The 22,043-nt window shown below is 41.0% G+C and overlaps 2 protein-coding genes across 13 annotated transcripts in view; one reads left to right on the forward strand and one right to left on the reverse strand.

The window, feature by feature from the left end:
- Positions 1 to 4,156, forward strand: part of JAZF1 (JAZF zinc finger 1) — a 261,537-nt gene extending 257,381 nt beyond the window's left edge. Inside the window, exon 5 of the mRNA XM_040964605.1 lies at positions 1,831 to 4,156. Within this exon, the coding sequence (XP_040820539.1) occupies positions 1,831 to 2,007 (177 nt within the window). The 3' untranslated portion in view covers positions 2,008 to 4,156. The remainder of the gene's footprint in view (positions 1 to 1,830) is intronic.
- Positions 4,157 to 4,486: 330 nt separating this feature from the next.
- Positions 4,487 to 22,043, reverse strand: part of TAX1BP1 (Tax1 binding protein 1) — a 59,905-nt gene continuing 42,348 nt past the window's right edge. For 3 of the 12 annotated variants that reach the window (XM_040964594.1, XM_040964599.1, XM_040964591.1), the window contains 6 exons: positions 21,783 to 21,908; positions 18,634 to 18,705; positions 15,827 to 16,010; positions 15,354 to 15,502; positions 5,950 to 6,032; positions 4,487 to 5,455 (listed from right to left, as the gene is read on the reverse strand). In XM_040964594.1, the coding sequence (XP_040820528.1) occupies positions 5,254 to 5,455; positions 5,950 to 6,032; positions 15,354 to 15,502; positions 15,827 to 16,010; positions 18,634 to 18,705; positions 21,783 to 21,908 (816 nt within the window). In that variant the 3' untranslated portion in view covers positions 4,487 to 5,253. The remainder of the gene's footprint in view (positions 5,456 to 5,949; positions 6,033 to 15,353; positions 15,503 to 15,826; positions 16,011 to 18,633; positions 18,706 to 21,782; positions 21,909 to 22,043) is intronic. The other 9 variants (XM_040964597.1, XM_040964596.1, XM_040964600.1 and 6 more) reach the window with 8 other exon arrangements.

Here is a 22,043-nt window from a genome sequence, read left to right on the forward strand (position 1 = left end):
AACAAGGTGCGCATGCTGCTGGGTCCTGTAACAGGATGGCTGCCCAAACAGCCATGTGTGAAATGTCCTGGGAACCCCTCATGCCCAGAAAAAGGCCCTGCTGGGTGCTCAGTATGTGTAGGGCTACAAAGTAGGGGATTTGCAAGGCCGCTAAGAAACGTGCATTTCTAGCTTTTCAGTCTTATTACTCGGCCTGATTTTCTCTCTCTCTCTCACACACACACACACCCCTACCTACCTTAAACACAGCCTTCTTCCCTGGTTCTGTGTGTTGACTGGCTCTCGTGGGTGGTCTTACCTGCACCTGGCATTTAGGGTTGCGGTCATGGGGAGGAGCTTCCCGGCAGACAGAGGTACACTGGTCTCTTCACCAAGGTCCCGGGCCTTTCTCCTGGCAGACACAGGTCAGAGATGGTGGGTCTGGTCCTGCCCAGTAAGACTGGTAGGGTGGCAGGGGAACGAGGCCCGGGCCAGGCATTTGGCACAAAGGGTGTCAGTTAAGCAGGCAGCTAGAAGACTGAGCACAACCACGTGAGGCTCCCGGGGGGGGGATCTCTGTGTTTGACATTGTCGGTGTATCCTGAAATACTAACCTCCAAATGCTTAGTTTTAATAGCAACCTTCCCAGCTGCTTCGAGCATACAGGCATGGGGTTGCAAAAACACTCAAGCTAGTCAGTAAACAGACCCTGTTTTCTGGGAGCTGGCTACAGGCATCCTGTGCAAAGCGGGCGGCTTGGAATCCCTGAGAGAGACATGGGTCTGGCCCCAGCAGGAGGAAACACTGTTTGGTAGAGGGAACTCAACATCAAGTCCTGGGCCCCCTGCTCTGTTCCTGTAACTTGTCTAGCAGTAGCTGAGACTTGGACATCTCAATTGGACAAGCAGTAGAAACTGAAACTTGCAGAGGATGAATCCAGGAGGGAGTTAGACTATCCCAGTGAGCTAGCAAAAGCAACAAACCCAGCAAGCATCTTAGTGGCCTAATTTGTAACATCTGGATGTTTAAGAAATTCAGTGTTAGCACTTTGTTGCCTGGACTAACTAAGCCGTAAGGAGCCTAAACTGTTAAGGTGTATGTCTGACAGATGCAGTAAAGGCCAGGTGAGGTGCTGGTGCAGGACTGAGGAGCTGCAAGTGGCACAAGACGCAGCGCTTCAACCTCGGACCAGGCGGGGAACTGTTGTCAGTGGTCTGGAACTATTTCCAAATCAGTAATCTATGCAAACCCTAGGTGGTTTTTGTTTTTAAATGTTGAGAGATCTCCCATCTGCTAGTTCACTCCCTAAATGCCCGCAACAGCCAGAGCTGGGCCAGAGTGAAGGCAGGAGATGTCACGTGCCGGGCAGTGACCCAAGCACGTACCAGATGATGGTTCAACAAGAGGGTGGATCAGAAGCAGAGTAGCCGAGACTGAACCGGCAACCTGATCTGGGTGGACCACCGCACCCGTTTTCTTCCCAGCGGTGTGCTGGTCACATCATCGCCCACTGCTGACTGTAGAGGCTGCACACTTGCTGCTGGAGGCAACGAACTGCGCTTACTCTCCTCCCTAGAGTCTCCCATGTGTGTTGTGTGTGAAGAAACAAACACTTGCATTCTCAGGGTGATTAAGGTATACGTGAAACTTCGCAGTTAGCCATGGGACCCATCTACCCCGTGCACAGTACGCATGCTGGACTGCCCGGGGAGGGTCACAGCTGGACTGCCCGGGGAGGGTCACAGCTGGACTGCCCGGGGAGGGTCACAGCTGGACTGCAGGCCAGCGCCCAGTGACAGCCGGCCTGTGACTGCATCCATCTAACAGGTACTACTACTTTCTTCCCCCCAGAATGTGAATGGCATCAAGTACCATGCTAAGAATGGTCACAGAACACAGATTCGTGTCCGCAAACCATTCAAATGTCGGTGTGGGAAGAGTTACAAGACAGCTCAGGGCCTGCGGCACCACACAATCAACTTCCACCCCCCGGTGTCGGCCGAGATCATCAGGAAGATGCAGCAATAACCCGCTGGTTGTAACTGTGCCAAGAAATCCTCACCAGCAGTTGCTGATTTTGAAAACAGCCACCTTTTTTTCAGGGTAAGCACTCAGCAACCCTTTAAAGAATTAAATGCATGCTTTAAACCTTTTCTGTAATTTTGGAATGATGTATCTTTGTAGCGTTAATGATTTTGTACATTTGCACATGGAATCATCTACCCACTTTCATTACTTTGATGTAAGGTGCTAAACAAACAAGCTCCAGGTTCTTCAGCACATTTCCCCCAAAACAAACCCGAGGGAGGGCGGGTGGCAGAGCGCTCGGCTGCCCTGCAGTGGTAGCGGCTGGGGGAGGAAGGGCCGGCACGTAGGTATTTTTCCCAAGATTGTAACGTGATTGAAGTTGTTCAACACATCAATTCACATGTGTTCAAAACCAAAACAATACCTTCATTATCAAGCTGTTACCATGCCTTACATGACGCAGTTAGCATTTGTGAGTAGAAAGACTTTAGGTAATGGAACTATAAATAAGAATGTTTAACAATATGCTAAAAATATTTTCATATTTAAATAACATACATAAAAAGGTGTGCTTTCTGTGTTTTATATTATCTTGCAAAATCCTTTTTGCCCTTTCAAAAGCTGAAAATCTTGCCATCTGACTTACCAATAATGTTAGTGTTACAAACTGCATTTTTGTATGAGTCTGTCCAGTTCCCTCATTAACAGTTGAGTGCCTGCTGGGTGCGAGAGGTTCTTCTGACGCCTACTGTGATCTGCGGACCAAGATACCAGTGGAGTGCAATCCTTTCCCTGAAATGTTAGCAAACGCTTTGAAGTACTGAAGTGCAAATTTGGTGTGTGAAGTTTATTACATCTTCATCTCCAGCTGAAGCTGAAAGCACTTTGTAGTTCTCTATTGCCAACTGCTTATGTGTTGCCAATTCTTGCAAGCACTACCCCTAACCAATCTGTGCGTTGCAAATCCAAGTTGGAAGCATGCTGCAAAGAGGCACATTTTCGTTAAGACCCCAACTGCCGCCTCTTCCCACTTACTGTGTTGGAGACTTCTTAAAGGCACTTTTCCCATCACACTGTACATGTCTGCATCCTCCTTGGAAATGTCTGTTTAGCTTTATAAACATTTTTGCTGAAATATGAAAATGAGCCTTATTGACAATTAAGTGCTTCTTGCAGCAGGTGGTCAAAGAAAAGTGACTAATATGACCCATAAGAGTAACTAACATCTGGACCATTCCTGAAGTTTTTCTCACCGACAGTACCATCATGCCTTGAGTGTTTTCTCCCAAGTGCTATTCCTTACATGAAAGAGTTTACCAGTTGCCTAATTATGCAATAAAAAAAACTGCTTGAGACAGCTAAGCCCCCCACAAAACAAACTGAAGAAACGCAAAAGCAAACTGCATACCACTTTCTTCCCATGTTCCCATTTGACAAAATTTACACAAGAGCTGGGAAACAGGGGTCCCTCCGAAGAGATGACAACTCTGCTAGCCAGATGGGTAGCTCCTGTGTCCCTAAGCTGCGAATCCCTCATGAAAGCAATGATAGACACTGCCCTCTAAAACTTTCCTCAGATTTCTACTAGTGGTCATGGTCCCAAATATAGTGTTATCCTCCATGTTTAAAAGGGTGATCCAGACAGGAGAAACAGCTAGTTGGCGCAGCAGAAGGCCCTACTTGGCTAGTTCATATCTACCTATAGTTGACCAAAAAAGTTTATAGGCCAGCAATTTTCTTTTAGCTTTGCTCCTTCTAGTGCAAAAAAACAAAAACAAAAACAACTGCAGGCTGGATCAATAGTTCAAACAGCTAAACAGTCATCAAATAGTCATTGTGCATGTTCAATTTCTTTCAACGATAAAACAAATTTCAATTTGTATTTACTTATTCATTGTGACAGTATTAACAGGTAAGGATGGGAATATTTTGTTATACCGTGTATAGTGAATGTATTGTACCGTGTCTGTGAAAACTGTGCTTTAAATTATATTTTCATATGTTTTGTTGGGGACAGAGCACATTAAGTCTGAAAGCAACAGAGGTTTGTTTTAGAACTGAAGGCAACTTAAATCAAAATTCCTGTCAAGAAAAGCTGCTGCTAAGTGTAAACAAAAATCACATTTAAAATAAACTGCCTCTGACCCAACATCTGCGTGGTTCTGTTTTTGTCTCTGGTCATCATGCAGACAGTGACCGGGTGCCTGGAGGAGCTGCCCCCCACATGCAGTGCCCCACCCATGCTCTCCACAGCCCTGGCATCCTTCAGGTGACACATGGATTTGGTTTTCTTGCACACTACACTGCACTGCTTTTCTATCAGCAACAAGTTACTTATCAAAAACTTAGAGCCAACAAGGATTTTAAAATAAGTTCTAGGCTCTAACATGCATACACTTGAAACCCCAGACCTCCAGAAATGTGTGGTGAAGGTGATGAAAGTACTATACAGCAAAGGCATAACTAAAGAAACAAACAGTTTATCCATTATGGTTTTAATTATTTTCTAAATACTATTTCAAACATATATTCTCACCAGAAAAAAGTGAAAATACACATTGTGATGTTTGTGCCACCAACACCAATGTTGTGTAATATGAAAATAATTGTACTTACACATCTTGTTCCATTATCCTGTTAGGTAGAAATACAACTTTAAGCTTGCTTAAAAATAATCACTCAGGTCATCTGCCATAAAGTTAGTAAAATATGCTTTCCAGTAATGCCTGAAACTGACATTTCTAAAAAGATTTATTTGCAAGTATGTGATCTCACAGAACATGTAGCTTCACTTAAAACTATCATTTCATAGCATTCAAAGGACTACTTTGTAAAGCTTATCAATGCTCTTTATTACATATTTAGTAGTCATGCTCAATCAACAAAGTCAACAGAAACATGTAAATATTCTGCTAAATAATCTAGCACACTAATAACATTTTTCAGTGCAATGACATTAAAATAATTCCTGTATTTTCTTCATACAATTTTGCAAACAGGAGAATAAATATATAAACACACAAGAACTTATTTTCTTAAGCAGGTAGGAAGAACAGAGGTTAAGATTCGGTTTATTGGTAAGCCAAACACTGCCCCTGCCTCTAGTATCACCAAACTGGAAGTAGCTCTTGGTCAGAAAGCAGAGGGTACAGGAACGGGATACCTTGGGCTCTCCTTAGTGGTCTATTATTTGAGGTGATTTTTACTTCTAACTTCTAAATGTGATTAACTCATAACAAAAAGTACCTAGTCAAAATTCAGAACATTCTGATCAAAATGGGTCTGGACGTGCCTTTCAAAGCCCTGCTGGTCGTAGTCAGGCGGGAACTGCTCGCTGCACATGGGACACACTTTCCAGTGGCTTTCAACGTGTTCTTCAAATTTGCTCTGATCGTAGTTGGGAGGGAACATTAACTCGCAGAGGGGGCACTTCTTGTGAACATCAAAGCTTGAATGAAAGGAAACGAAAATTTCTAATTTAATAATTCCAAACAAGTGTCAATACAAGGTTATATTTATTTAGCTAGCAAATACATACCAGACAACCTGACATAAAGTATCTTTTAGAATTTTTTTGCTTCTGAATGCTATAAAAACTCTAATTTTACTAGATTAACAAAATCCATTAATTAAAAAAAAATCCAATTGCATTATATGAAAGGAGTCTTAGTGCTAAAAATTCAATCCCTAATTATAAGAAGAGCTTCTTGTAAAACTGGAAAGACTCTAATTCCCAATTTCCCAACAGTGCTTCCGTGGTCTGGCAGCTGGAAGGGTTTGGGGCACTGGGAGAATCAGTCAGCGAGCTCTTACATGCTGGACCTTAAAGTTCAGTTGACTGGGCTCCAAGATTTCGTATTTTGTGACAAGAAGAGGGAACCACACTTTGACAACCACTGGACTACGTAAGCTAAATTTTACAAAGGAAAAATAAAAATTCACCTGGAATCAAAGCAGAAGCCTGTTCCATGCCCGCGTCCACGCTGACTTGAAGGGTCGGGAGCACTAGGCATAGCCTCGTCCTCCTAGGCAAAAAAGCATTTCCAACTTTTGAGAAAAGTGAAACCAAACTCAAATTCCTTAAGTCAACCCCTTTAGAAAGATTACACATGAGGAAATTCTACCATTTAACTTTCCCTTAAACATGTTTGAAAGTAAGCTTTGCAGTTATTTCTCTAGGCCACCCTAAAATACTGGAACCCTTTTTATGGAGATATTCAGAAGATTTAATTCCTAAGTCAGTCACGTAAGAGATTAACTATTCTTAATCATTAAACAGAACAATTCAATAAAATACTATAAAAGAAAGTTCTATATTTGTGTCTCTTATTGTCTCTCTCAAAGTGACTTGTCGCCATCACCGTTTCACTTCAGGAGGTACATCCCAGCTTGTCCTGCCCGAGACCTGAGCTGCCCTGATCCCCACCTCAGCAATTCAGGACCGTCACTCCACACCAAGTTACTGTAGACACAGACACTACATCACTGTGACACTGGGGGGGGGGGGGGGGGGCAGGCTATTTCATCACACTATTTAGAACACACCAGTTAAAACCCAGGAATCATTCCCCTCTGCAATTGGCAATATTTTCAAACTTTGGCTACCTGAGAGTTACAAAATTTTGGAAAGCAAAACGTGGACAAGGACAGATGACTAAATGGCAGTACTGAGTGTACTGCTCTTCAGACTATCTGTAAGCAACTGAGTTTTTACCATTCTGTACACGTGGGGACTACTCCCAGAGATCTCTTACGGCTGCAGTTACTCCAATTATCCTCAACCATTAAGCTCTTTTGTAGAATAAAGCTCAAAATTTTCGATAAGCAGGTTGTCCAGTGAATCGTACAAAGCTGGAGCATGAACCAGTGACTTAGCATCCCTTGTGTGTCCAAGTGGGCAGTTCCCTAAAGAGATCTATGCAGGCGACATCCACAGCCAAGCACAGAAACCTGCTCCACACCAAAAGCAGCCACCTCACCAAAGCTGGTCATGAGCTCTCTTCCTCTAAGCGGTTTCCAGCCACTCTATGGTCGTGTAGTAGCAGCATGCAACAGCAGGCAGTGAGAAAGCCTCGACAATGAGGGTTACTCAGGCTTGCCAGAGCTGCCAGGAATGGAATAATCAACTGTGTCACGGGCAGAGATACCACAAATGTATGTGAAGTGAACTAAGAAATCTAGGTGGATTTGGCTTTTGTTCCGGGAGTGTGTGCATGCGTGTGTCTATCACCGACAGTTTTCTCTTAAAGAAAGGCTCTTTCTTATAATGTTCATCACATGAAAAATGACTTTGTTTACATATATCATTTACATGGGATGTAACTGGACAAAAGGAAAATAGGACTCAAAACCTAGAAACACTGTACATGCTCCCACACGCAGTTTTCAGGTAAATGAAATCCAGAGTCTTTCTGAGAGGACGAGACAGTGTTCACGCCCGAGTGTGCAGAGCTCAGCAAGGGGTGTAACCCACGGCAGACCTTCCAGCAACACCACTGCAAACACCAAAAATGACAAGATACATTGCAGTGATGGGAAACAAAATTATCTTAAAGAAAAAGCTCTAATTTTTGAAATGGTGAAGAAAATGAGAAAAAAATGAAAAGGAAAGATCTTGATATCCTTGTTTAGGAAAAAAGTCTCCCAGTTTCCTCTCCCTGTTTGCTAGCAGCTTCCACCAGCTTCCACTGCCATGAACTGCTATGAATCCGTGCACAGACAGCTGTGGGCTGAAGCGCCAGACCTCGTAGCTGAAGGGTGGAGGGGGAGTAGAAGCTCACACTTGCTAAGCCCTATCTCATTCGGCAATGACAACCTGACTCATCTTCCACCACCTATTATTATGCAGTACAAGGGGGAAAGGAACCTTAGTCGCCTCACATATGGCATCATAGAAACACCTTCAAACAGTTCACCACCAGTCAATCCCTTCAGTAGCCCATCTGCAACAGCCTCTCATGATGCTACATGTCAGATGATCCAGCAGATCTTCACTCAAGAAGACACTCACTTTTAGTTAATTAGCTTCCAAAACCACAGATTTAAAACAACAGAGACTTTGAAGTGAGGCTATTAAGAAAAACAGGACAAGAACTCAAACACCTATGAGGTATTCAGCAGTGGATCACAGTTACACATCTTAAAAGAACACGATGACATTGCATGTTATTTTTACTAAAGTTATTTTAAGTACTTCAAAGATCCAAACCCCGGGACTAGCACCGTGGTGTAGCACACTAATTGGCCACCTGTAGTACTAGCATCCCATAGAGATGCCAGATTGAGTCTGGCTGCTCCACTTCTGATCTAGCTCCCTTCTAATGGAATGGGAAAGCAGCAGAAGATGGCTCAATGCCTTGAGCTCCTGCTCCCATGTGGGAGACCCAGAAGCAATTCCTGGCTCCCCGAGCTTTAGGCTGGTCCACCTCTGGCCATTTGGGGAGTGAACCAGTGGATGGAAGATCTCCCTCCCTCACTCACACACACACACACACTTTCTCTTTCTCTCTGCCTCTTCTCTAATTCTTTCATGTAAAGCAAATCTATCTTGTGGTGAGAAGTGTTTTTATACCTTCAGGCCTACAGGTTTAGTACTGTTTTTATTACAGAATGATGTACAGCAATGATGGAAGCAATCCATGGTAAAGGCCTACCTGAAACTTGAAACCTTATGATGTACCCAGCTCAAAATATACTACATGCAAAATCATGCTTACATAAGCATATATAGCCAGCCTGGATAGTAGATACGCTATGGAAATAGGTTAAATTGCCAGATAATAACATAGGGCTAGATCACACTAGTGCATACATGAATAAAATGGAATACATATATCCATACAATGGACTATTTTTTAACCTATTCAAAAGGATGGAAATTCTAGCACATGGATAACTCCTGAAGATATTTTGAGAGAGAAAACCATTCACCAAAAAAGGCAATCAGTGTGACCTCACTCAGATGAGGTTACTCAGGAATCAGAGAAACTGAGAGGAAACAGCTGTGGGGACAGGGAAGCGGCAACACCATCAGGATGGAATTCTGGCACTAAGCACAAGGGTTGACGACACCATCTGAATCATCAGTACACAGACTAGGAGAACATTTACTCAAAATTTCCCAAACTTTGTAATTATTCGTTTGCTCGGAATTGGTAAAATAGTGTAGGACTATTCAGAAATCAATAACAATTATCAAGGAAGAAAACGGTTTATCACTTAAAACTCACTAAATTAGAAATTATTTTCCTTCAAAAGCATTTAGTGTCTGCAAAGGCGAAAGCCAACAAGGAAAAGCGCCCCTTGGTTCCGCCTCACCGTGTGACTCTTCTGTCAGCCTCGGAGGCCGAGCTCAGTTCCCAGGTTGTTGGGCTTCACAGTCAGACTCGACTACAGCACTGGCTCACCTGGGTCTGCAGCTCACAGAGCAGGTTACACACCACCACCACACTTGCCCTGGAGCAAAGAGCACGGTCCACGGTTTACCCTCCCCTACTCAGGCCTTGCTCCTGGCGGCCATTTTGAGAACCTGCCTCGTGAAGTTTTCTCAAGCTGCTGAGATGGTCTAAGTGCGTGGGCCCCTGCCACCCACATGGGACACTGGGTGGAGCTCCTGACTTTTGCAACCTTCTGGGAAGTGAACCAGTGGTTGCAAGATCTCTCTTTGATTTTCAAAGTAAATAAGTAAATCTTAGGGAAAAAAAAGACCCTAGTAGTTTCCACAGACTGTTGTAATAATGAAAAATTTCATTCATTCTAGAATTTTCAAATGAATATTCTCTATTTAAAAATCAGAAAAAAAATTTTAAGAACTAAGAAAATGTTTGAGCTTTAAGGGACACCATTAAGTGAGCAAACATTTACATTCTAAGTGTTCAAGGGGAACAGGAAAAAGACATTAAAATACTAAGAAAAGCAGGGAAAAAGTGTCAAGTCATGAGTTGAGAAACTTAATCAAACTTGTGAGCAGAAATCTTACGTCCGCAGAGAATGGAATGATATAGTAAGTCTCCACAAGACTACAACCAGCAAAATTATCCTCCAAAAATGTCACTTGCCATGATAAGTACAACCTGAGGGAGTTAATCACCAACAGGGCCATGCCGCCGGGCCCTAAAAATGATTTTCTTTAAAAAATGACCTGACCCAGGGATGATAGGTCAGCTCCTTACTTATGGCCTGGGAGAGCAGCAGAGTATGGCCCAGAGCCTTGGGACCTACGTGGGAGACGCACAAGAAGCTCCTGGCTCTTGGCATTGGATTGGCTCAGCTCCAGCCATTATGTCCATTTGGAGAGTGAATCAGTGAATAAAACATCTCTGTCTCTACTCCCGGTAAAAATCTGCCTTTCCAATAAAAATAGATAAATCTTAAATATATATGTATGTATGTGTGTGTGTGTGTGTGTGTATATGTATCAAAAATTGAAGAGGATGCAGAGAAAGAACTCATACATTGTTGATGAAACTGAAAATTAGTATAATCATTATGAAAACAAAATGGCTAGACAAATGTATGCATCTTTAAGAGTGTCCATTTAAAAACAGAATTAAAATATAATTTTTAGTGCAAAATATTTTTCTAAATCCAGTTTTTCATAATATGTATTTTTATTAACTAAAGATTTCTCACAGAGATGTAATTCTTTATAAATACATACAATTGCTATGTGTCAAACCCCCTTTTTAAAAATAAGCTAAAAAAAGAGTGCCAATGCCTGAGTAACAGTTATTTGAAATGGCGCATTACTGCTCTTTATCTTTAAAATCTATATTCTGGGTAGTATTAGTCAACATTTCCTCTTTTTAGAAGATGTTAATGTTTTAAGCTTTGCCAGATATTTACTTCTAGTAGTTTATCAATCAGTGAAGGAATAGTATTGAAAATTACTAACTTGCAAACATTATATTAAATAAAGGCAATCTGTCACCCAAGTCCACACATTCTGTCATTTGATTTACACGACTGAATGTAAAAAAAGGAGATTTGGGGTATTGTGGGCTGGAGGGAATAAAAAAGGTGAGGTGAATGCTAAAGGGCATTTTTTCTTCCTGTAGTTAGAAAAGCATCCTGAAGTGGGCTGCAGAGGCGGTTACACCAGCCCGTGATTATAACAAAGAACCCTGCATTGTAGACTTCACATCGCTAACTGTACAGCACACGAGTTACATCTTAATAAAACTATCAACAAAAGTTAACTACTTTTCTAAGATGACCTAAATTTTTAAATGGTTTAGTAGGCAAAAAATAGAAGCAAAGCATTTCTTTAAGCTAAAATCATTAATCATGTTCATTTAAATACCCCTTCTATATGAAAAGCTTATGTTATAGACAAGGGAAAATTCTGCATTAAGAGATGCCAACTAGACATACAGCACTAATTAGAAATAATTATACAAAAATACCTTGAAAGAAATAGCACAGAATTCCTCTAATCCTTTTGATGTTGCTCAATTATCTTCTTTCCCTTGCTGTATATTATGGTTTTAGTTTAATAACAAACAAATCTCTAGTAAAGATTTATCTCAATCTTTCTCTGAGTTTTACAGTTTTAGCTCTTGCACTGAGGTTCAATTTCTGTTGACTTACACGGTGGTGGGGACGTAGGGTTTTGCAGCCTAACTTTGTTCTCTCATCAAAATAGATGTAAAGTTTTCCAAGCACCATTTATTGCAAGAACTATTCTTTTTTCATTGAATTTTACCGGCATTCTCCATTAAAATGAATTAACCTTGGGCAGAGACTATTCTCATAAACAGGAAGCACATTAAAATTAAACTTCTGGGGTCAGCGCCATGGCACAGTGCGCTGGACTTCTGCCTCTGGTGCTGGAATGCCATGAAGACACCAGTTTGACTCCAGCTGCTCCATTTCTGATCCAGCTCCCTAGTAAAGCAGGCCTAGGAAAGCAACAGAGAAAATGTCCCAATCCTTGTGTGTCCCTCCCTGCACACACATGGGAGACCTGGAAGAAGCTCCTGGCTTCCGATTGGCTCAGCTCTGGCCATTGCGGCCACAGGGGGAGTGAATCATTGAATGGAAGATCTTTATCTCTCCTCTGTAAATCTGCCTTTCCACTAAAAATAAACCTTAAAAAAGAAAACACTCATGAGAAAAAATGTCCATGAACAAAAACTGTCTTTGGTTTGAGGAAACCTAGTACTGGAATCATGAAGAAAGCTACAAACTGTGCTGCCACAGAACATGTGAGCCTTGCACATCCAGGGAGAGAAAGGATCAGAAGGGGACAAAAAACACTGAAGAAATGCATAAGGCCAAGTGGAGTCACTTGTCCTAGAGCAACACAGTTAGATGTTTAGACCAGTGAATTCCAAACTGAACAAAATAAGGATTTTGTTTAACAGTCTATTCTCAGTTGATAGACTTGCAGGACATTCTGCACTTCCAACAAAACCCTAAAGATCACATTACTGCCCATATAAAAATACCACTTTCTGAGTAGCAAGGATTAGACCCCTGGTTCTAAAAATCAGACCTGAAAGTGTCTAAGACACCAGAGTAAGTTTACAGAGCTATGAGATTAGTTTTAATTTTCAAGGAATAGTAAGTATTCAGAAATACTCAATGGTTGTCAGAGACTGCAGGACTCACTAGTTCATGACACCTGACAATTTTAAGTTTAGATACCAGCACCTTCCTTTTAATGATATCTCATCTTTGAGAAGCTAGAGTTTTTGGCAGTTGCTGTGATATATGAGAGGGCTCTGAAATGTTCAAAGAAAAACGAAATGAAAACGCGCACAGTCCATGAATATCTGAAGCCATCTGAACTATCTAAGCTGACTCCATGGCCTGAGAAATTGTACAGTGGCCAGACAGTCTTACACATCAGTGACCATGGTGATTTAAGAATAAAAATGCTTTTCTATTTCAAACAGTTGCTGTGTTAGGCATTCCTTCTGGCCTAGGAGGTGCTATAAGCACAACTTCTGAGATGCTAGAGTATCTTGAGCTGAAGAGAGCATACAAGCCTCTGGTTTCTAGTCTGCCAGGCAGTTGTGACCAGCGCTTTCACATCCAAAAATAAAAGGTTCAAATGCTGCCTTGACCATTCCCAGCTGCATGACCAGGGGCAAGCCCTTTAACCTCTTGTTTTCCTCAACTATTAACATTTCTTACCTCAGAGGGTTGCTACCACACAGAAATGCTGCTATATCTAAAGTACTTAGCATTAACCTACAAATGTAACCTAAAACATACAAATAAAACCTAAAACATGTTTACTATCGTCACCACAATTATGATTTACAGAATTGATAGAAGTTTTTGATCTCACCGATGCTGGCCGCAGTTTCCAAGGCGGAAGAGAGGCCATGTAGTAGGTACAGTATTGGGACAGGGTGAGAGAGGTTTGCTTAAACCCTGACTCTCAAGTACCAGCACTTGAGACTGTTAATCTCTCCCAAGGCAGAGAAACAGAGATAAGAAACAAATCAACCCAAATTTGCTTCCCTCTAATACCACTACTATGGCATAGGTACTAAAGCCACCACAGGGCTTCAGCATCCCATATGGGAGCGGTTCTAGTCCAGGCTGCTCCACTCCCCAGCCAGCTCCCTGCTAATGGCCTGGGAAAGCAGTGGAGAACACCCTGAGCACTTGGCCCCTGCACACAGGTAGGAGACCCAGAAGCACCCCAGAAGCAGCTCTGGGCTCCTGGCCTCAAACTAGCCTGGCTCCAGGTCTTGCAGCTATTTGGCGAATCAACCAGTGGATGGAAAATGTGCTTGTCTCTCACACTATATAGATCTTGCAAATAAAAATCTTGGGGCCAGTTCTATGACACAGTGAGTTTAGCTGTTGCCTGCAGGACCAGCATCCCAAATGGCCCCTGGTTCAAGCTGCAGCTGCTTTTGATCCAACTATGTGCTAAAACACCTTGAGAAAGCAGAAGATGGCCAGTGTGGACATTGCGGAGTGAACCAATGGATGGGTGGTGAACCAATGGATTGAAGATGTCTCTCTGTATCTCTGCCTTTCATATAAATAATGTTTAAAAAAAATCTTTAAAATTTGTTTCCCCTTTATAACTGTAACCACTTTCCAAAACCACTTCATTTGTAAATGAATTTTGTTATTGTAATATTTAAAAATTTTTTCAATGTACATAAACCTTCTAATGTTAAAAATCTGAATGCAAAATCTAATGACTTAAGGTGTGCACATTAAGGGTCCTCCTGTCCGACTCATTACCAAATCGAAGCATGTCAGCAAATGAGCACAAGACTGTAACACTGCTCCTCAGGAGTCTGCAGGAGGGCAAAGCACACAGATCAGAAAGAACATTCTGCTAATTAAACTGAAGCAGATGAGTACAAAAAAGCAGGGCTCATCACACATAACATCTGTGCCAAGAATGATCAGATTAAATATGCAGAACGTGAAGTAAAGGTGTGAAAGAGCAGTACGATGATACTCCAGACCTCAAATAGGCTGCACAAGTTCTGACAGTTGTCCTAATTATCCCCCGCTAATGGACGCAGGAGGCCAAAAGGCAGGAGGGAGAAATACAATTTTCTCCATTATGGGTGTTGAACACTAGGCTAAAATCATGCCTGTCTGAACACTGATCAGTTTCCGCAAAGGTTAATAGCAATTAAATGCAGCAAACTAGATGAAATGAGAAACAGGTCATGATACCACTGCACTTGCAAAGAGCACCATGCAGCACTTCTTTCAAATTCATCTGAATGTACGGGAAATCCAAAAAGAGCTCCTTGAAGAAGAGAACCTAGTTTCCCAAAAAGGTGCTCTGAAGGAATCATTCTACTTACTAAATGGCAAAGAAATCTCTTAAATGAAATTCAAAACTAGTAACAGGATACACAAACTAATTCAATTTTCACTAGTATTACTCTTTAGTATTATAATGCTTCCAATGTACATAAACACCAAAAATGCCTAAGAGTCTTCCTCCAAGAATGAAAACCACTATACATTTTCTCATTTTTCTGGTTTAAAGATGATAAAGGATCTGCCTTAAGGTTTTAATGTGGGATAGAAATGCTAAAATGAAGACACACCGAGCATCCTATTCCATTAACACTGTTTCTTCCAGCTTCCTACAAAGACTGTAGCAAGCTACAAAGTGATGACTAAGAGTGACTATCTGACCCATACCAAAATCACTCTCTGAACTTAATCTTTTTCTTTACTATGTAAATTCTAGTGTGAAAGTCTGAAATTCTTTGTGTTGCCCAAAAAAATCACAAGCACATAACAGCACACTCTCTTCCTGCATGCACACAGACATATATCCATCCTTAACTCTCCACGCAACAAAAAAAATCAAAGTGACATGCTCAGACAGTGAGAACTGAATTTACTCTGCTATCCTCGGGGTCTTCTAAACCATCAGGCCGACTCAGGTTTCGAGCAGGCTGGCTACAGACCACACTGTCCTCCAGGCCCCACGCGGGGACTCTCACAGGTGGCCTCTGGATTTCCTCTGGATAGAAAGCACCATCTGCTCCATCTGCAGTAAGAATTTCAGAGGGTAGAGGAAAGCAGCTATTAAAAGTAGCCTAATATGATGAAAGTTAAAAATAATTATTCTGGCATAGCAAAATATGCATGTTTTACTTTTAATCTATGAAAATAAAATTTAATAAACTAATAAACTACTCTTTCACGATACATCACCTCTAGAAGTGGCTGGTAATCATCTTAAACATTAAAATTGTCAAATATTCAAGTAAGACAATATTTTTGAGTCCTGGAAGTTCTATAATCTCAGTAATATATGTGCAAAAAACTCTCCACATTTCAGTTGCCCACAAAAGAAAAGTACTGTAGTAACCTCTTATTTCTTGGGTGCTGTAAGGGTTACCATACTGCAGAACTGGCTGTGCACTGGACAGTGCAGGAACATGACCATTTTGTTCTGAGGATGTGGGGAGACACTGTGAAACCCGCGCAGAACTCTGAGAATTCTGACCTTCCATTTTCCTTTCTGTTTTATTGTCCAGCTTCCTTTTAAATTCCTAAAATTAACAAAAATAAATAGGCAAAGCATCGAATATGAGAAGGGTAGATTTAATACATAGGTACAACACAACCTCTTCCTCATTTGCTACCCTACAATAACTATGTCAATGGCACAGGCTTGTGGTAATAAAACTTTACAAAAACAGTCTACAAGGAGCCAGCACCATGGCATAGTTCAGGCCTCCACCCTGCAGGGCCAGCATCTTGTATTGGCATCAGTTCAAGTCCCAGATACTCCATTTCAGATCTATCTCCCTGCTAATGCACCTGGGAAAGTAGTGAACGACACCCAAGTCACTGGGCCCTTGTCCTCGTGGCAGACGAGGAGGAAGCTCCAGGCTTTGGAGCCCAGCTGGGGAGTTGCAGCAGATGAAGATCCCGGCCTCCTCCTCCGCCTGTGAAATTATCTTACAAATAAAAATATATGTAAAACAACCCACAAGGCACAGTTTGCTCAAACCGTAATTTTGGCCTAGCCCAGAGCTCAGCCATCTGGGGAGTCAATCAGCTAATGGAAGATGTCTCTGCCTCATTCCAAATAAATATATAAATCTTTTTAAAAGGAAAAATGACACTCCTACCTTAGAATAGCTCTTAATTTCACTAGTCATAGTGAAATTTCAGGGAGAAAAATCAAGAAATGCTCAAAGCACAATTCTGATGGTTGCTTTTTCACTTTTTTCATTACTTCATTTTAGTAAATGGTGTTTCTTTAAAAACAATCATTTTTTTATTTATAAATTTTAGTTTTTATAATGATTACATGGTTGATCAGGGTGGGAAGGATCAAGGTTTAGGGAAAATTGGGTTTTGCTTTCACATTTGCTATTTCTTCTTGTTGTTCCTGGTGAAAGGGAGGAGACAAAGGGGGTAAAAGGCAGAGTAAAAAAGATAAAGATGTTCCACGCAGTGGTTCAGTTCCCAAGTGCTGCAAGATTCAAGACCTGGACCAGGCTGTTGCGTGTTTAGTAAAAGCACAGAACAGGGGAAGCAAATAATCATCAGTAATCTCGACATTTGTATGAGCTTACGTTAGGGTCTGCCATTTCTTGACCAAGTAACACACTTGTCACAAGAAAAATCCATGCTGCAGAACTTAGTGCTGCCCTGAACACCCTCCATAATGACCTTGAATCTTCTAAATACAACTTCATCATCCCGCAGGCCAACAAGACTCACAGGTGTTGTACATCTTACCAATCTTAGTAAATGAATAAGCCTCTTGAATCTTGGCTCCCTTTCTACTACCATTTTTATTGTCATTGTTCATGCCAACCACCTTGGTGGTGTTCTCAGAGAGCCAAAAGAAAATTACATGTTTTAAAAATGCTCATTTTTAGTTACTGATTAAAACTAATGCCTAATGGTCACACGCTACATTCAGTGAACTGTCGTTGTATCTAGGTTTCAGAACTGAACCAAAGGTCCTAATCCTAATCTTGTGGATGACTGGGATGGGCGTCTTGGTTCATGACAGAACAGAAAAACAGTAAGAGACAAGATAGCAAAAAACAAAGGCAAAAAAAAAAAATCACAAATATTATGAGTCAAAATGATATGAAACTAGGCTCACATCATGGAAAATCAAGATTAATTAAAAAGGACAGGGAGTAAAGAGCAACTAGCTTACACTGCATTCCTGACATGGCAAGAAATATTAAATAACAAAACTGCTGACCCAGTATATTTCTTTTACCAAATGTTTTTATAAGCAAACACTATAAAATTGTATGCCTCATTAATTTGTTTATTTAGCCCACAAATATTTTTATTTATTTATTTCCATTTTATTTGAAAAGTCTCAGGAGGAGATGGAAAATTTTTAAGCTGCTTGTTCATTCACCAAATAGCTATGTAGGCCAAGTTGAAGCCAGGAGTTTCATCTAGGTCTCCTAGGTGGAGGCAGGGGACAAGGACTTGGGCCCTCACCCAATGCTTTTCCAGAGAGCTTGCTAGAATTTGAGCAGCCACTGCAGGAGGACAGCACTTTAACCCATGCACCGCAACATCAATCCCACGCCCTTTTTTCTTCACTGGACTTGCACGGTGGTGCTTAGCACAATTACTACTAATGCAACTGGTGCTACTGGCCTTACTCCACGTCACACAAGCAATACCCTACCAAGGTTTTTAAACCTGTAACACAAATTCAACACAGTGGGGGACAACACAGCAGTATCATTGTGAAAGCATGTTTATCTTTGCAGAATGTTGACAGGAGACTACAGAATCCACATTTTGAGAAATGCTGCACTACAGCATCTTTTACATTTGAATGTATAGCTCTGAAAGTCAGATGATGCTATAAGTCACTTCATCACTGCAAAAAAATCCCCTTTTACAAAAGAAAACTAGATAAACACATTATACGCAACCTTAAAGTATTAAAAACTGTAAAATGTTCATTGCTAAATACAAAACATGCAACACTGAACTTTCAATACTGTGTCATCATTCTCATACTCCAAAGAGTTTAATAAGAGTAAACAAAACCACTTTTACACAGCAGTCTTAACATCTGCTTGTCATTTCTTAAAGACTTCTTCCAAATGAATTATCAAGTTCATTAAGTTCCATTAACATTCATGTCACTTTATTTTTAAGCAAATTATTCAATACCTTTTCTCTGGAGAAGTTTTCCAAATACGAAGTCAGAGTATTTATTTCCTTATCTTTCTCAGCCAACTGCAGCTTAATGAAGAAAAAAAAAATCATGAATATTTTCATTATTTACTCATTTTTTTTATCCTAAGGAAAAAGTCTTTGAAATCTTTCTTTTCTGAGTCAATGTCCTATCTATTGGTAGGTGATAAAGGAAGGCACTCACATAAAGACGGCCTTTACCGAGTCAGTCCTAGAGTATCTGTCAGCTATTCTTGCGTTCAAACCCTTCCCACCCATGAATCCTAATGATTTTCATGAAACACTGATTGCATATGAAGAAAAAAGAAAAAAAAGCAGAGATACTGTTTATACTGATTCTATGGGGGTGATTTGTTGCAGTCTCTTCCATGTTGGTTACACAAGCAACCTGACCTTTCACAGTAAAAATGTGAGTGCATTTCACTTATGTTAATAAAAGAAATAAAGATTTTTTTTTTTATCCTAAGGAAAAGGTCTTTGAAATCTTTCTTTTCTGAGTCAATGTCCTATCTATTGGTAGGTGATAAGGGAAGGCACTCATAGAGACGGCCTTTACCAAGTCAGTCCTAGAGTATCTGTCAGCTGTTCTTGCGTTCAAACCCTTCCCACCCATGAATCCTAATGATTTTCAAAAGAAATACTACTTGGGTTCCCCTTCCTCTTAACAAGCTCAGAATAACGAAAACCCAAATTTCATTTAAGTCATTCACTATCTGTTTTATCAATCAAGTCCAATATACTCTATCATAGATATTAAACTTTTATTCCTCAAGCCTGTTTACACTACCCTTACTATGCTCTAAAAAAATTTTAAAGATTTATTTGTCTGGAATGCAAAGTTGGGGGGCAGGGAGGGACAGTGGAAACAGATCTTCCATTCACTGGATCACTCCTCAAATGCCCAAGGTGATCCAGAAGCCAAGTGCTTCATCCAGGACTCCTACACGGGTACAGAAGCCAAAGCACCTGAGCCATACTCCACTGTTTCCCCAGGCACGTTAGCAGGGAGGTGGATCAAAAGTGGGAAAACCAGGACCCAAAAAGACACCCATTTGGGATTCCAGTATTGCAGGTAGTGGCAAAACGCGTTATACTACAATGCCAGCTTCTCCTACATTCTTAGAATCTCACTTGTCCCTTTTCTGAGCTTTGTTTCTGCTGTCCTTAAATTAGGTTTCTCAAAGGTCTAGGCTTTAGTTAATGCCTTCCTACCAAACATTCTATTACAAACAACCTTAAGGTACTTGAACTTGTCTACACAGAGCTTTATCATTTTCTGGATGTTTCTGGTGTTAGTTTTAGTTGTGTCAAAACAGGAAGAAGGAAAATTTTTAAAAAATAAGCACTTTTACCAAGTACATACTCGTAAGCATGCTTAAGGCTCAATGTTCACTTTTATTATCAGTGAAATAAAAGTATCATCTATTTAGCTCCTCACAGGTTTGACTCATAAGTAACTGAGTGGCAAATGTGAAAATTCTATGAATATTACTATGATGTCTTTAGCAATCCTTAATAGATTATATACTCATGAAATGTAACACTATACCTCAGAACATTACCCATGTAACAGATAACATGGCATTTTATGCATTATAGCCTTCACAAAACATTTTTTTTAATCACAAAGTCATATATACAGAGGAGGAGACAGAAAGATCTTCCGTCCGATGATTCACTCCCGAAGTGACCTCAACGGCCGTGCTCCACTGCTTTCCCAAGGCACAATTAGGGAGCTAGATGGGAAGTGGAGCTGCTGGAATTAGAACCGGTGCCCATATGGGATCCCGGTGCATTCAAGGCAAGAACTTTAGCCGCTAGGCCACCACGCTGGGCCCTCAACAAACATTTAATAAATCATTTTTCTAGTCATTATCCCCAAAATTTTCTATACTCATTATTGATATTTTACGTAAGGAAAATTGCCAACCATTAAAAACATTCATGGAGGATCCAAAAAATTAGCTAATAAAAATTCTTTCTGGACCAGCACTGTGGTCTAGCAGCTAAACTCCTTTCCTTGAACGTGCAAAGATCCCATATGGGCGCCAGTTCTAATCCCAGCAGCCCTGCTTCCCATCCAGCTCCCTGCTTGTGGCCTGGGAAAGCAGTGGAGGACGGCCCAAAGCCTTGGGCCCTGTACCCGGATGGGAGACCTGGGGCAAGTTCCAGGGTCATGGCTTCAGATCAGCTTGGCTCTGGCCATTGCAGCTGCTTGGGGACTGATCAGCAGATGGAAGATCGTCTCTCCTCCTTTCTGTGTATCTGGCTTCCCAGTAAAAATAGATAATTCTTAGAAAAAAAAATAAAAGCCAAAACTGTAAAATAACTTTACCTACATACTCATGTTTAACAAAAACATAAATTGACTGTTTTATAACATAGTTTGGAATCATAGCCTCAACTTCAATCTGCAGTTCTGGCATGCCTTATGGGCATGGTTCGTGTCCTGGCTGTTCCACTTCTGATCCAGCTCCCTGTTTATGGCCTAGAGATGGCTCAAGTCCTCAGGCCCCTGAGCTTATGTGGGTAACCAGGAGACTCCTAACTCTTAGCTTCAGATTGGCTTACCTGTAGCCTTTGGGGAGGAACCAGTAGATGGAAGCTCTCTCTTCATCTCTTTCTCTCTGTAACACTGGGTACTTTTATTTCTTTCAAATAAAAATAAATAGAGGCTGGGGCAGTGGCATGGGTGCCAGATTGTATCCTGGCTAGTTCTAATCTGGCTCCCTCCATGGGGCCTGTAAAGCAGTAGAGGATGGGTCAGGTCCTCGGGCCACTGTACTGATGTGGGAGGCCCGGAAGAAGCTTCAGATCAGCTCAGCTCCTGCCACTGCAGCCATTTGCAGAGTAAACCAGTGGATAGAAGACCTCTCTTTCTCCATCCCTTCTCCCTCTGTAAGATCTTTTAAATAAAAACAACTATTCAAAAATAAATCAATAAATATTTTTTAAAAATAAACAAAATTAGAAAAATTTGAATCGACATGGCACTCTGCAGAACTAAAGCCACAAGAGTTCAATCTTCAGCTTATATTTTCAGAACATAATAAAAATAAAATACACAGTAAACTAAGTACCAGGCACAGTACTATATTTCAAGTTTATACAAGCTGTGAACTTACTTCATAATTGTCCTTCACTTCAGCCAGTTCAACTTTTACACTTTCAGCAATTTTTACTTGTTCTTTCCATTTCAGCTCCATTTTCGCAAGTTCATCAGCATACTTACTGCATTTTGTTTTCTCATCCTACATGAAATTAGTACAAATATGATAATATTTTAAATCCATACAGGGTAAATATCCACACAAAAGTACTTAGGGATGTGCTACACTACACTACAGCAGTTATCGCAACATAAAAACAGAAAAAACCAGATGTCT

Source organism: Ochotona curzoniae, unplaced genomic scaffold (assembly GCF_017591425.1).
Source record: "Ochotona curzoniae isolate NIBS_2020 unplaced genomic scaffold, NIBS_Ocur_1.0 scaffold_3835, whole genome shotgun sequence".
NCBI lineage: Eukaryota > Metazoa > Chordata > Mammalia > Lagomorpha > Ochotonidae > Ochotona > Ochotona curzoniae.